General features: G+C 34.6%; 1 protein-coding gene across 4 annotated transcripts in view; it reads right to left on the bottom strand.

Moving 5' to 3' along the window:
• Window positions 1-14,506, bottom strand: part of ITSN1 (intersectin 1) — a 138,639-nt gene that overhangs the window by 63,761 nt on the left and 60,372 nt on the right. For all 4 annotated transcript variants that reach the window (XM_082304320.1, XM_082304319.1, XM_082304321.1 and 1 more), the window contains 3 exons: window positions 10,859-10,946; window positions 10,545-10,684; window positions 1,259-1,383 (listed from right to left, as the gene is read on the bottom strand). In XM_082304320.1, the coding sequence (XP_082160446.1) occupies window positions 1,259-1,383; window positions 10,545-10,684; window positions 10,859-10,946 (353 nt within the window). The remainder of the gene's footprint in view (window positions 1-1,258; window positions 1,384-10,544; window positions 10,685-10,858; window positions 10,947-14,506) is intronic.

Consider the following 14,506-nt stretch of genomic DNA (forward strand, 5'->3'; position numbering starts at 1 on the left):
TTACCTTATTCATTTTGGTGTCTGTTGGAAATCAGTAAGACTAGCGCACTGCTCATTATCAGGTACACCAATTACGATTATTTAGAAGCTTGAATATTTGGGCAGCATGAAGTTTTACATTAGCAATAATGTCTGAATGCTCAGCTGGCATGAGAAGTCAGACATGAAGTTTTCCACAGCAGAAGTTTTTTCTTTTTTAAATCTGTTTTTTAAATTTCCATTTTTCTGGAAGGAAGTCGATTATTTTATTTAATATTCTGAAACAGATTATTTTTAGTGTTCCTATACTCCCAGTACCTCAGCAGCCTTCTTGTTTTCAAGGCAAGTTCCAGCATTATTACCATATTCAGTGTAGTTATTTCTTTGTGATAGAAAGCTGTTTTCTTAGAAAGTGAGCTATTTCTGCAGTTGATCTTTTAAGATTTTTAAAGGCATAGGTTTTATGCAAATGATTTAAGAATTACCTAAACTTAGTTGCTTTCTACATATAAAGATTTCTGTTTGAAGATACGGTTTTCACTGAGACTTTTTTTTTGTTTTGCCTGAAATGTAGAAATTAAGTTGACTCACCAAATAGTGACACAGGCTATCAATTTGCTTTAGGTCACAGCCCATGTAATGCTATAACCAATAATTTAAGACCCCTTGTTCCCAGGCCTTTGTTTCCATCCCTTGATCAACATCTGTCTACATTAAGAGTAGTAAGTAAACCCCACAATTGCTAAAAATTAAACCAAACAGCTACTTATAAATGATGTCAGAATAGAATTGGTTGCTAACCTATACACCATTCATTTTACATGAATATATTATAAATACATGTAGAAAAACAAATTTGAAAACATGTAGAAAAACAAAGCACATTAGCTCTGCATTTTATGTTAGTATAAAAGACAGAGCTAGTTAGTTACACTGTTCAAGAACCTTTCTAGGTGTAGAAGTACACTACACATTTAAGTAACACTGCTGAAATCTGTATGTATCACTGAGAGTTAAGAGAACAGACAGATGTAGAAGCTCATCTCCACAGCACACTTCTTATTCAAGGGTAAGTCAAGAGATTCCCTTGGTTTTAAAGAGGGATCACCTGCACTGAAATTAAACTTGGCCTAGGTCTTGGATACTTTTGCCATTTAGTAATATATTATTTGAGATCACATTATGCTCCTGGAAATGCAAAGTTTATTTTATTTGTTTGCAAAATGCTTTGCGCTCTAACATCTCTACAGAAAGGGCTTAAATTAGAGCAGTTTGTCACCTTTGAGCTTCTTTTTGCTTTTCCAGTTCTACTGTCTTCCTTTCTTGTTCCTTCTGTTTCAGCCTCTCAGCTTCCAAGTTCTTTTGCTTCTGTAGTTGCTGTTTGTTATGTATTTCTCTCAGCTCCTAGAGAAAAAAGTAAAATATGTGTAAACATATACTATGTGAATCATAACTAACGGCCCCATATATTTCTTTGTGAAGTAAGAAAACTTGCAAATGGTTGGATATCTCTGTTCAAACTTACAGCATTGCCAAATGCATTGGCAGACATTTAAGGTAGATTTCAAAGGTCTATAAACCACTTACTGTTTTCCTGTTTTTATCCGTATAACCTGAGATGTTAAAGGGTTAAAAAGCAAGAAAGCCTTTTTTAAATTGGACTCTAAAAAGCTGACAAAAGTTTGACAAAGCTTAATCTGAAAAGTCACTTATGTTTTAAGTTGTTTGCTAGTTTGTTGAATTAATTTATTAAATTCCATACAAAAATCTGCCTTCTGAGATGCTCATAATAGTAACTGTTTCAGTTAATTGGTTTTATTTTTAAATTAATGGTGATTTACTAAAGAATCTTCAGAATTGTTTTATACCCAAGAGACTGAATTCCATAAGCATTGTCTTTGGGATGAATCGAGGCACAGAGAGTATTCATCCATATACAAGTCAGTTTTCCTCTAATTAACTGTAAAAACATTGCCTGAAACATTTATAATATAAATAACAATAAAAACATCATCTTTTCCTCAAGATTTGTTTTCTGCATTAACACAAATACAAATTTTATCCTGAATCTCTTTGCATAACCTAGAATTTTGCATCAGAACTCCTCAGAATTACAACGAAAAAAGGATAACTTTACCTATGACATCTGAAATTTTTCATTGAAAATAGTTCACTTTAAAAAATTGATATGGTTTAACGAAAATATAGTGCAGACCAAAATATGCAGAAAAAGCAGGAAATTGTTTCTAAATCTGTATCTTAATAATGTCTACTTTTATTGAAATATGTTATGACTTACACCATGCAGGTTTGTTTAGTTCTCGTATCCTTGAAAGATTTATCTTAATTCATTCAGGGACTGAAACAGTTAATCTTGAAAGTATTTAGATAGTTTTTCAGAAATTCACAATCTACAAATTAGCCAGATGAAGCTTTCCTGTAACCATGCACTGAGTGAAATGTAGAAAATTACGTAAGAGTTAAAAAACAAAACAAAACAACAACAAAACCAAAACAAAACAAAAACCAAACCAGAACTAAATATCAAGTGACTCAAATCAAAGGGCCAAAATGAGAAAAGTTTCAGCAAGTTAATTTCACAACATTTAGTAACTTCTTAGCTATAGTTTCATAAAAGTTGAAAGTTAATACTTGTTTATTTACAGACTGTAATTGCACTGTCTACCAATTTTGATTAGTGAAAGTAATACATGAATTAGTGCTGAACAACTGCACACTGTGCAACATCAAATTTTAAGATGTCAAAATAACTACATTATGAAGAAGAGTAGCATAGGACCTTTGCAAGGTATTAAAACCACTTCTGCTATATAGATGAAAGCTTAAAAAAAAAAAGTTAAGATGAACTTTGTGTCCTACCTCTCAGTCTCATTTCATTAATGATCCTCAATTTTAAATTCAATGAAAACTGAATTCAACATCATTAAAGAGATAATCAGTTCTTATACAAGTTTTAATTAAAATTCTGCTAAGGCCATGAAACTCACTGAAATACAGAGATAATTTGGGCAATACCATATTTTATGATCATCATTATTTTCCCTAGTCACATTAAAGCTTAGTAGATAGTTAGGATCTAGAATGGATATTACAGAGTGTAAAATAAACTACTCTTGCAAAATCACCAGAATTATTCAGGCAGGATATTGCCTTTGGGAAAATTCTTAAACCCTGAATGCCCATGGTTATAAACATTCATTCATAGCCTTATTTTGGATTAAGGAAAAGGGCTACTAAAAAGGAAATACATTAGCAATATTGAACATAATGGGGTTTTAGTTGTTGGCCCATAAAGAGCAATGAGGAAATAAAGGGGTCGGGAGATTGCAGTGAACATATAGCTGGTCAACTGCACCTGGAGCTAGAGGTGGCCTCTGACAGGACTATACATTTCTGAAATGCTAACTGGAGTGAACAGTCATTTTCAATAACTGTATGTTATTAATTCAGCTTCTTTAATGTTATTACACTTGTAATATATTGAGGTACAAAGGATTTGACCCTTGTTTCAAATTAACTTCTCAGGGGGAATCACAGTCCCTATCTTCTCTACATGATCACCTGAACCCTTATTTGTATCAAAAAAATACGTACAAGTGCAAAGGACAAATATACAACCATAAGAACATTAGCAGTAGAGTGATTTACAAGCATTCATCTGAAAGGACATAGATTAGAAAATGGCACAGTTGAAAGCAGTTTTCCACCTGGCCAACAGTATTAGGAATTTTTGTAGATTGCAAAAATCCATAAAACTAAGTATCTGCAAAGCTTTCCAGGCTTGTTTCTTCTTCCCCTTTGCATTTGAAGGCTATGCTAGTTAAACAAAAACCCCAATACATCTCAAAAGCTTTACGTGAGACAACCCAGATGCAAGTATCTGAGCTTAGTTTACTTTTTAACAAGAAATTTATGTAAACTAGAAAGAATGATTCAGTTCATCTACACGTACAGAATCAGGAGGAATCTACCTCTAATTCAGAATATTGGTATTTCCCCACCATCAGAAAAACTTCCTGAATTCACAAATACATAAAAACAAGTTACAACTTGCAAGACATCTGTGCACCAAACATTATTTACTTCCACTAGATGTCCAATTACAAGGCTAGCCCAAACTTTGTATTTTAATTATAGTTTAGACATGTAAGTTTATCTCACCACTAAACGTATGATATACGCCACTTTTACTGCCAAATAGAACAGTGGGGAAGTGGTAGCGATGAGGCTCCATGTCTGGAGCAAGTAGTTTCTCATACTGAGCACATATAGCAGGGTCATTAACTGCTGCATCGCAGCAGTGAAGTGCTGCTGCCAACTCTGGTCCAAATAATTAAATTATTTTGTTTGCTTATTTTGTCATTTTATCTATATGCTCAGCTAAGTTAGGATCCCAAGGGACATTTTAATAATTATTTAAGTTTTCCATAGACATTTTAACACATTATTCCCTCCCAGCTAAGCCAATGTGCTAGTTCAGTATTTTGTGAAGAGATTTTTCTGTGACATACCCGTAACAGTTAAGAAAATCTAACCTAGCTTATATTCTCTTAGAACTGGATGGAATATTTTTAGAGATTAAAAAAACGCAAAATATATCCTTCTTTCCATTAGCTAGGAAGAAATAAAGATTTCATCGGTATCTCATGAAACAGATAGATGCTCTGTTGTTTTGCCCAGTACCAGTGGGAGGATGGGGGAGAAAGAAACAGCATCTCCCACAGTGTTTTTGGACACCAGTTGAAAAAAACTATAGTAACATTTCAACAGTCAACGGAATGAAACACTTGCCAGCTGAATATTCAGGACAGTCCTACACTCATCTTTTACAGACACAAGCAACTTAAAAGCTGTACATTTACAAATCATATATTGTAACTCCAAAGACGTAACAATACTTTGCTTGTTTCTGGTGTGCAGGACAAAGCATGTCTTACCTTAAAAGCAGAGAGAAACTGTTACCTTTCCACTTAATTCACAAACAGACTAACAAGTATAGTTTTGAGATGTTACAATAGCCACATTTAGGTACCCACATAATATTGAATATGAATTAAAATATGAGTTTCATACAGCAGAGTAATATTCACTAGATGCAGACAAGTCATATTGCTATGAAAACCTTAAGGTTAGAAATGTAGTTGCTTAAGCCCAAATTTTGCCTTTTGACAGAAAGACAATAGAACTTAGGATACTTCAGGGATTACAGTACAAGGTTTCTTTCAAATCTTCTCCCCTTGAGACAAACGAGAGCATTTCATCCCAGAGGAAAGAACCCTACAGTTCTGTGCTCACTGAGGCCTTCCCACAGCAATGCTCTTCTACCTCATTCCCCAGCTCCCAAAGCACCTGCTTTGTCCCTGACAGAAACAGTTCCTCCTTTCACCCCATATTACCGCTATGGGGGATTTGATAAAGGGAATGTATTGCCATCTCTCATATCTGGAATCACAAATTACAGTGCTGCGTAGGAATACTTAACATAAAAGTGTTTTCTTTTTAAAAGTTCTGAACACCATGACCAAAATAGGTAATTAACTTGAAATCTTGACGTTTCTGATAAGCAAAAGACAAAAATCACTAACTAGTACCTTGCCCACATTGCAATTCAAGGCACACTCCTCATCTAGGCAGTAAGGATTAGATAAAGAATCAAATTATAAACTCTTCTCTTTGGTTATGTTTTAGTGCTAGCACCTCTTATTAAATACTAACTTAGTTAAACACTGCACACTCATCTGTTTATGGTAAAGTGAAGCACATAACTGGAGGAGGTTCATCACTCAGATTGAGATAGTTGTGTACTGCCTGAGCATGGCATGGAGACCTTTAGAAAGGAGTCTAAGTAGTTGACGCAGCCCAGGAGAACTGCCAGGCACTGCAGCATTGCATCTTCCATTGCCACTGACTGGAAGAAAGAAATGCTCAAATGTAAACAGGCATTCATATGCAAGACTTGTCCAGTGCACACTGACCAGACAGGGACTGACAACAACTGGAACATGACACATAATGTAAAACATTGTTAAGAACTTGATTCTACTTGTTCACCACTTTTCCCAGGCACTGAGAATAGCTTCTCAGCACGACGAAGGTATTTCAGAAACGCTAGTTTAGGTGCCTTCTCCTGTGCAATAACACAGATACGCTCTAAATACTTGATTCTTCTATGCTATAGGAAATTATTATTGGGTCTCTGGAGACAAGAGCCATATTCAGAATTATTTTAGTTGCTTTATTTGACAGTATGTAATGACTGACCTTTGTGAAATTTAAATGTAAATTCACACTGGAAGTAGAAAGAATTTGTAAAGGTAAATTATAGTAGGACTATACATATACAAACAGGAAACCTAATAAAAAGCCTTCTATTCTACAGAATTATTTTCTGAAGTAGAGAAAATAAACAAGTGCTTAGTTACATTTTAATAATAACTTAAATTATTATGTATCAATTTTAATTATTAGATTTCTAGGCTAACATTTTTAAAGAGTAATGGAAGTTAGACTCCTTCAACCATAATCCAGGACACAAAAAAGCAGCCCAACTTTCAACCTTGTTACAAACTCAGGCACTTACTCTATAGCCAAATACAGCACAATCCACAGGACTCTTATCTTCTCTGATAAAACACCTCAAATCTGATTTAAAAGGGTATCTGACCACCTGTAGGCTAAGGTAGCTATTTCTCTGCCAAACAAGTACTAACAGTTTCCTGAAACCATGTCGTTCTACCTAAAGATATTCAATAAAGATACTTGAAACTACCTGTTTTGAAATAGTAATAATATTTTATACTCCAGAAAGTTTTTGAAAAGGAGCCAAATTCTATGAACATTTCCAACTCTTGAGATGTTAACTTGAAACAAAAGAAATTGAAGTACTTGAGCTCCAAAGGACTAATCACAAGAAATTTAAATCAGTTGTTTTGGAGGGAAAACAAAAGATCCAGTAGAAAAAAATGTTTCATTTATCTCCCTAGTCAGTCATATATGCTATTAGACATGAAGCAAAGATGACATAATTTAACACCTGTTTTAAGTTTTCACTTACTGCAGAACATAAAAACTATAATATGGAGGCTAATGCAGTGCAATCCACTGTATACTACTATGGTGTTAACAAGTTGACCCATAACCTAAAATATATTGGAACATTAGGTAAACCTTATGGTGTTATCAATGAAAAGGCACACTAGATACTAGTTAAATCATTAATTTTATCTTGTACTATCGTGGCATATTTCTGTATTCACTATCAGTAGATCAAGTGAAGCCAATTTCAAGAGAATGAATCAGAAATGGAGTTTTGCAAAATTTAAGGATATATTCACATAGGAGATAATGCAACCAACATTCATAGCCAATAAGGAATAAATCTCAACAATGATGACAAAAGGTTATAATTTAATGTAGTTGTCAACTTCACTGTCTCTTAAGCATTTCATCAAAACTAGCTTGGCATGTACCTTGTACTCAGAGAGCAGTAGCTTGCATAGTTACAATTTTGGTTTTGTTTTCTATTAAATTAAGCATTTTGACTAAGTAAAGACATGTATGACTCCCTCTCCGTGTATGAAATAAGTGCAAAATGCTCTAAGATGGTATATACCTAAAGAGTATTTAGATATGTTTAGATATGCCTTTTTTTTTTCTGGGAGTTCACAAACAATACCACGTCATTCTGCTTCTCGTCCAGAAGCTCGTTGTATCATAGAAGACAAGGCAAGCACCAGTGCCTCTCCATCACTTGTCAGAGAACAAAAGCTGCACAAGACAGTGTCAATTATGGCACTGCCGTCCTAACAGCCACCCCATCAACCGTGCACCTCTCAGTAAGAGCAGATCATCATAAAAGTAGTCTATCACTTTGAACCTACAGGATAATTTAGAAACAGCCTTGATTAAAAATGGATTTTAAAATTTATTTATTTAATAGAAATAAATTTTAAAAATAAACATTTCTGTATTTCCCATCTTTACATATTTTCCCTTAGTTTACAAGATAATAAGCCTCTATTATATTTAGAGCTCAGATATGGGGGAATTTTTGATACATTATTTGAAAAGGTTTTACATTTAAATGTGAGCGCTATACAGTCGACGGATAATTATACAAATTGCAAGGTATCATGGCACCAAATGAGCCTGCTGTATTTATGCACCCAGTTACTAATAAGTACACAAAAAGTTCTTCTGTTAATCGGGGAAGCTATTAATTTGGCAATTATTTATAAGCCATTTTCTATTTCAAATGTAACAGTCATCTTTCCAGTGGCAGCTCCTAAAAGTTGTCACAGATTTTTGATCGTTTAGGTAAAAGTATCTGAGAATTATGCAAGTTCCTAGACTACTTTGTTTTGAGCAATATTATTACCGAAGAGATAAGTGTGTTCTGCCTTGGTTTAAGAACAGAACTTCCACTTCACGCAAGCTCTAATAAAACTATGAGCCTCAGGAGAGCTTTCACTAGCTTTGTGCATGAAGTCTCACATGCAAGGCATTCTGAGAGCTCTCTCCACAAGAACAGCAGCCATTAAATCACTGCTGCACACACAGCATCTTCTAAGAGGTTTCTCTTCGTGCAATGGGAGCACTAAAACCATTCCATGCTGAGTCCACAAAAAGGTATATATGCCTTTCTAGATATCTGAATCCAGCAATAAAATCACCCAGGCCCCCAAAAATACATCTTGCACATCTAGAGAAACTACAAAAGGCAGAAGTTAGAACCCTCTCTCAATTAAGCTCCCACCTCTCAATTTCAATAGTACAACTACCCCACTGCCTTGTTTTCATCTCAAACTCTTCTCTTCCAAGCAAGCAAAGAAAGCTGCAGCAAGGCAAAAATACCAACATACAGCATCAAAAAGTGGTCTTCCTATTAAGCACTGCTTCTATGCATTATGAAACGAAGAATGCAATACCCTCAAGCCAGAGGAAGCTTGCTGAAGTCTTCCCAAAGAACTGCCTACATAACTAATTTTCGGCATTTAAAGTGATAACTCTAAGATTTGAACACAGAAATCAATTTTTCCATTAAACTGCAAAATAGTTTACAATTAGACGAGGCATTCTTGGATGGATGGCAGACATTCTGACAAATCAATATCTTTGTTTAATGTGCGTTTTCAACTTTTAATTATCATTAGCTTGTTATTTGTTAAGTCGAGCCCTTCAGTATTTAAAATATTGAATTTTGGTTGGTTGGTTGGTGTTGGTGTGGGTTTTTTTGTTTGGTTTTTTTTTTTTTTTTTCCTACTAAGATTATTCACACCCTGCCCATTTATAAGCTATTAGGTCATTTATGATCAAACCCAATGCTGACATTAATTTTAGAATTAATATCCTTTGGTCATATTTATCTGCAAAACACTTCAAAAGGACTCAATTTAAAAAGAAAAAAAAAAAAAATCACCCCAAAAGCATGACATGTTAAGTTGTGTCCGAAAAGCATATATAAAAAAAGGTCAGTGAGGTAAAGCATTCTGTTTTCTTTTAAAATAAATTGCGAACATTTTGTTTGTCTTGTGTCTCTTATGACTCTGCAGAGATTCTCCCCTTTCCACCTCCCTGCTTCAGATTGTGAGAGTCGTCTTTGAATTGGCATTGAAACAGGTAGTGGTACGGTCTACAGCTTTTAATTTTTTCTATAATTATTAATAACTTTTAACATTAAAACAAGCTATTTGTTGCTTAACTTCAAACACACCTTCCATCCTAAAGCTTATGATGCAATCACAGTTGATCTAATTTCAAAACAACTACAGAAACATTAATGTATCTATTATAGTGCTTTTCCTTCTAAATACTTGTAGCACAATTTATTATACCTTGCAGGAAATTAAGTATTTTTCTAGTCAGCTTTCAGGAGAAACAATCAGTTGAATTAGCAGATAAAGTACTTTAATGTTAGAATATTTTATGAAAACATGAAAAAATGAATGCTATTAAAAGTTTGTAACTAAAGACTGATTTACAACTTGTCTCTGAAGAACATTTCCTCTACTGACCTTTGCAATTTCTGTAATTTTCTTGTGCAGAAATAAACAAAAATCACACAGTTTTAACAAAAGACTGATCAATAAAGCATGAAACCACAAACAACAGACAACTACATTCAGGAACAAGCATGAGCTTACAAACAGCAGATAAAAATTCTGCACGTCAGTAGAAAATCAAGTCTCTTTAATAAAGATTTCAATCTGAAGCACTGATTCCAGCAGATTTGCTGACCTACTACAGTCTTGCAGTTCTTTGATGCAAAAGGACAGAAACTAGCAATTTGATATTTTCAATCACAGATCTGGAATCAGAGCTCAAATTTATTCTTAAATAGACTCTGCAGATTAAGTTGATTCAAACTCTGAGTGCGGATGCTAAGTAGTATTTTCTTTAAAAAAAAAAAAAAAAAAAAGATTTGAGAATGTTCCCAAAACTGACATTCTAAATCAATCATTCTAATTAAATATTTTTTTCCATAATCAAGTTAGAAAATAATCAACTGAACATTTAGAAGAAAGGGTTAAAAAGTCTAGGATTACCTTCAGTTGATTATTGAAAATATCAATTTCCTGAAGTTTAGATCTGGTTTCTTTTTCTACTTCATCTAGCTGGTCTCGAAGCTGTTGACGTGCTAGTTCCTTGGCTTCTAAGGCTCTTTTGATAGTAAGAAGAGAATCTCCTGTTTTTAAACATATTGTCAAATAAGTATTTTCTTACATGGAGAATTTTAGGTCATAGAAAACGACATTTTTCAACATGCATCTTGCAACACAAAAAAAGAAATTACAGAGTACACTGTGCAATGCAGCATCATGTCCTATACAAACTTAGACACGTACAAAAATATACTTACTGTGCAAACTGTTCTGTTGAACCTGCTTTAGCTGGTCATTAAGCAATTGCTTTTCTGGAATCAACCTTCCAAGCATCTGTTGAGATTCCTGAATAGAGGACAATGAGGAGAGAGAAAACAAGAAAAGAAACAGTCAGAAAGGTGAGGGAAGGATGACCTTAGCCATAAGACTTCTCATTTTCATTTCTTCTGAAATGACTCTACTTTTTCTCTCACTGAATTATGTATTACTGCTATTATCCAACCACTATCTGTGTGGTACTACCATTCAGACACAGTTCTCTGCCAATACAAAAAGTGATCATTATCAAAGGTAAGCATATTACTTGAGAATTGATTCTTACTGAATACTTAACTTGGCGTGGAATTATTTGAAATTCAGGGCAAAAAGACAAGGATAGATTTCAGGAAATGTTAAAACAAGCACTTAGCAACTGTTTAATACTCATTTTAATAAATGAATATTAACTTTGATCAGGAACAGAAAGACAAATATTTACAGTTTATTTAAAGAAGAGAAAATAAATGCTTTCACTTTAAAGGAATACATTATAGCCAATAGCTATGCAACACAAGCTCTGTTAGAGGAGAATACTTGAGTCCTAGATCTCTCGATTTAGCACTCCTGAAAGGGGATTATGATCTCTCTCAATTTCATCACACGGTTGTAAGATTGTACACCAATATATTACAGGAGACCCTGTAGATGAGAAATTCCTCCTTTGGTGAATCATATATAATCCTTGCTCTTTCTGGAGGACAAAGTGCTACTTCATACACCTTTCAGAAGCCTTGACCTCCAGCTTCAAGTTGTCAAAACATATTATAGAAGCATGATGTGAAACAGCTTATTTTATAAAAGCCGCCTCAGTGTCAACATCCCATCTTTCAAACAAACTAAGTAATTTATTTCAGCAGTTGTACTGAATTGCAGGCTTTTGAGGAATCAACCATCTGACAATTTCAATTTGTCATGAAGGATTGCAAATGACATAATACAATCCTAAGAACAAATGTCACCTAATCACTTAATACCAGAGTGAGTCCCATGAAAAGTTTTTAGTTTTTGTTACAAGAACACAAGGTGGACCCTACTGACACAACTTCATAGTTGTCCTACTTTACTCATGGCAGTCTTTGACTGGGTCTCTGCAGTGTACAGCTCAGATCTTATGATTATGCAACGACTGCAGACTATTGTAATCCTTTCATGTTCCAAAAGACATACTTAGCACAGCAGAGTCAAGGACTTTATAAATTCACAAAGTATCAAAATTAAGATAAACTATGCATTTGACTATTAGGAGTTACATGTGTCCCTCACGGTTCAGCTGCATTGCCTACAGCATCAGCAGATTTTTTTCTCAGCCCTTCAAGGATACCATGAAGGCCAGATACTCCTATCATGGGACTATTACTCCCTACCTAGAACCAAATAAGTAACAGCAATATATAATGCAGCATTTTCCAAATCATCTGCCTGAGGGGGCCTGCCTCCTTCCCGACAACCACCACTACCATGTTCTTAAACTACATGCGAAACACTGTCCTTTGTGTTTGCACTTTCCCTTCCACTACACCCTCCCACCCAAATACCTGCATGCCCCATGCCATAGTTTGGGATGAAAAATATAAACAGTATTATTAAATTAGTATTACACACAGGCATCGTGGAAATGAAGTTTTCAAGTAGTATAATCCAAGAAAGGTGGCATCTAGTAAACTAAATTTGTTGATGGATAAATCTCAAGAGAAAGAGGAAAGGAAATCCCCTTTCAAGACACAAGGATATCAAAATTGTATCATTCCAATTCAAGAACCATTTAGATAAGCCAAATAGCAGAATGGATGTCAAAATGAAACAGGATTTACAGAAAAATTATCATTCTTCAAGCACAAAAAGTAACCTAAGACAATATTTCAGGGTATAATGTCATCCTAACCTTAGTTGCTTATTTTTAAAGGCCAGACTACTCAATCTTAATACACAGAATAGTTTGGAAAGTATTTACGGACAGAGAATGCCAAGGGATCACAAGGGTTAAGTTCTGTTTCCTGAAATCACATACAACCATGTAATAAGCATCTATTCCAAGAGCACCCACAGCATGCTTTTCTACATCCTTTAGTTGTACTGAAGAAACAGATGAGAGAAATTAATGGCATCACTAACACTGATGTTTCATGCAACAAGACATTTCCAAGAATTGAATAATGTCCCGTATAGCCGTAGAAGGCAAACAAAGCAATCAAAAAACAGTTCCTGTCAATCTAATGAGGGAAAGTTCTCTTCTGATCCTATGTCCTGAGCAAGAGGGCATATGAGAAACTGAGATACCACTATACATCTTCAGTCTCTGCCACACACCCTGCTTCCGGTGCTGAAGAGGAAAGCCAAATTACTTGGGAGCCAAAGTGCTCATCAAGGAGGCAAACAGGTAACTAGCAGAAGCCCTGCAGACAGTATAAACATGATTCAAACACATACAGTTAAGGTGTTTGGAAGGCAGGATCCTTCCGAACGTCCCTGGAAATACCACTCTACCGGATACCACAGATTCATATAACTAGCACAAATTTTCATCACCCAGGATTAATTGTTACACAATTTCTTCCACAAGCTTAATCAAACTCCACCTTGAAACTAATTAATAGGTTGAAGAATAATTACTCCTTTGAACTAACTCATCTTTCCATAGCAAATGTCAGATGTATTAAAACTAAAATATTTCCAAGTGAAGACATATCATACTACAAAAGATAACTGATAATATTGACTTTTTAATCTATTGAAGAGTTTAGAGGATCAAAATCTCCTTTTTTAAAAGTCACTTATGGGTTTAGTCTTTCCTCTACAAATTAGATAGTAAAATTTACAGGATATTTGAGAAACTCAAATATCCTTTTTTTTTTTTTTTCAGGAAAAAGCTATCCACTCTTTTAGGTTCTCCCCCGAAAACATTTGGCCTTGGTTACTAAGTAATGACACTTCTTTCTGGGATCACAATTGTGACAAATCCCTCAAGGAACACTAACTGAAATATTAGTGGTTGAAATCAATGATCACCTGAGAGAAGGTAATACCACAAAGCCACAGCTATTGCTGTCAACCTAAAAAACACCTTGACACCAAAAATCCAACAAAACAACTGCCAAGAAAGGCAAGTGTGATTTTCATTACAGAAGCGCTCTCACAGTCATTGTGAACGAAGCAATTTACAAAGTGAATAGACATTAACTAAGCTGCTGGATACACACCATCTAATACCAATTACAATGACCAGAGACAGTTAAAAATCACTACAAATATAGTAGTGATTCCAAACCAAGAGTAAAATGTTGACAACTGTGCAAAATTCATTGTACTTCGCCAGATGTTTCAATAATATTTCAGAGTGGTGTCAAAATGCTGAAGACAAAAAAAAAAAAAAAAAAAAAAGAAACAAAACCAAACCAACAATCTGCTTTTCGACCATTGTGATTTGGTAATAAGTAGCACAAACTGTTAGGAAGGTGAAGAATCCCTCTGCCCTCCTTAAGTTTTCCTTTCATGGTGATGTAGGTAAGATCAATGCATAAAAGCTGTAGGTGAGGCAAAAGCACATCTACAATCAGCCAAGGATATGATGAAAAATTCAAAAAATTGCT

Source organism: Platalea leucorodia, assembly GCF_965183815.1.
Source record: "Platalea leucorodia genome assembly, chromosome: 2".
In the NCBI taxonomy this organism is placed as follows: domain Eukaryota; kingdom Metazoa; phylum Chordata; class Aves; order Pelecaniformes; family Threskiornithidae; genus Platalea; species Platalea leucorodia.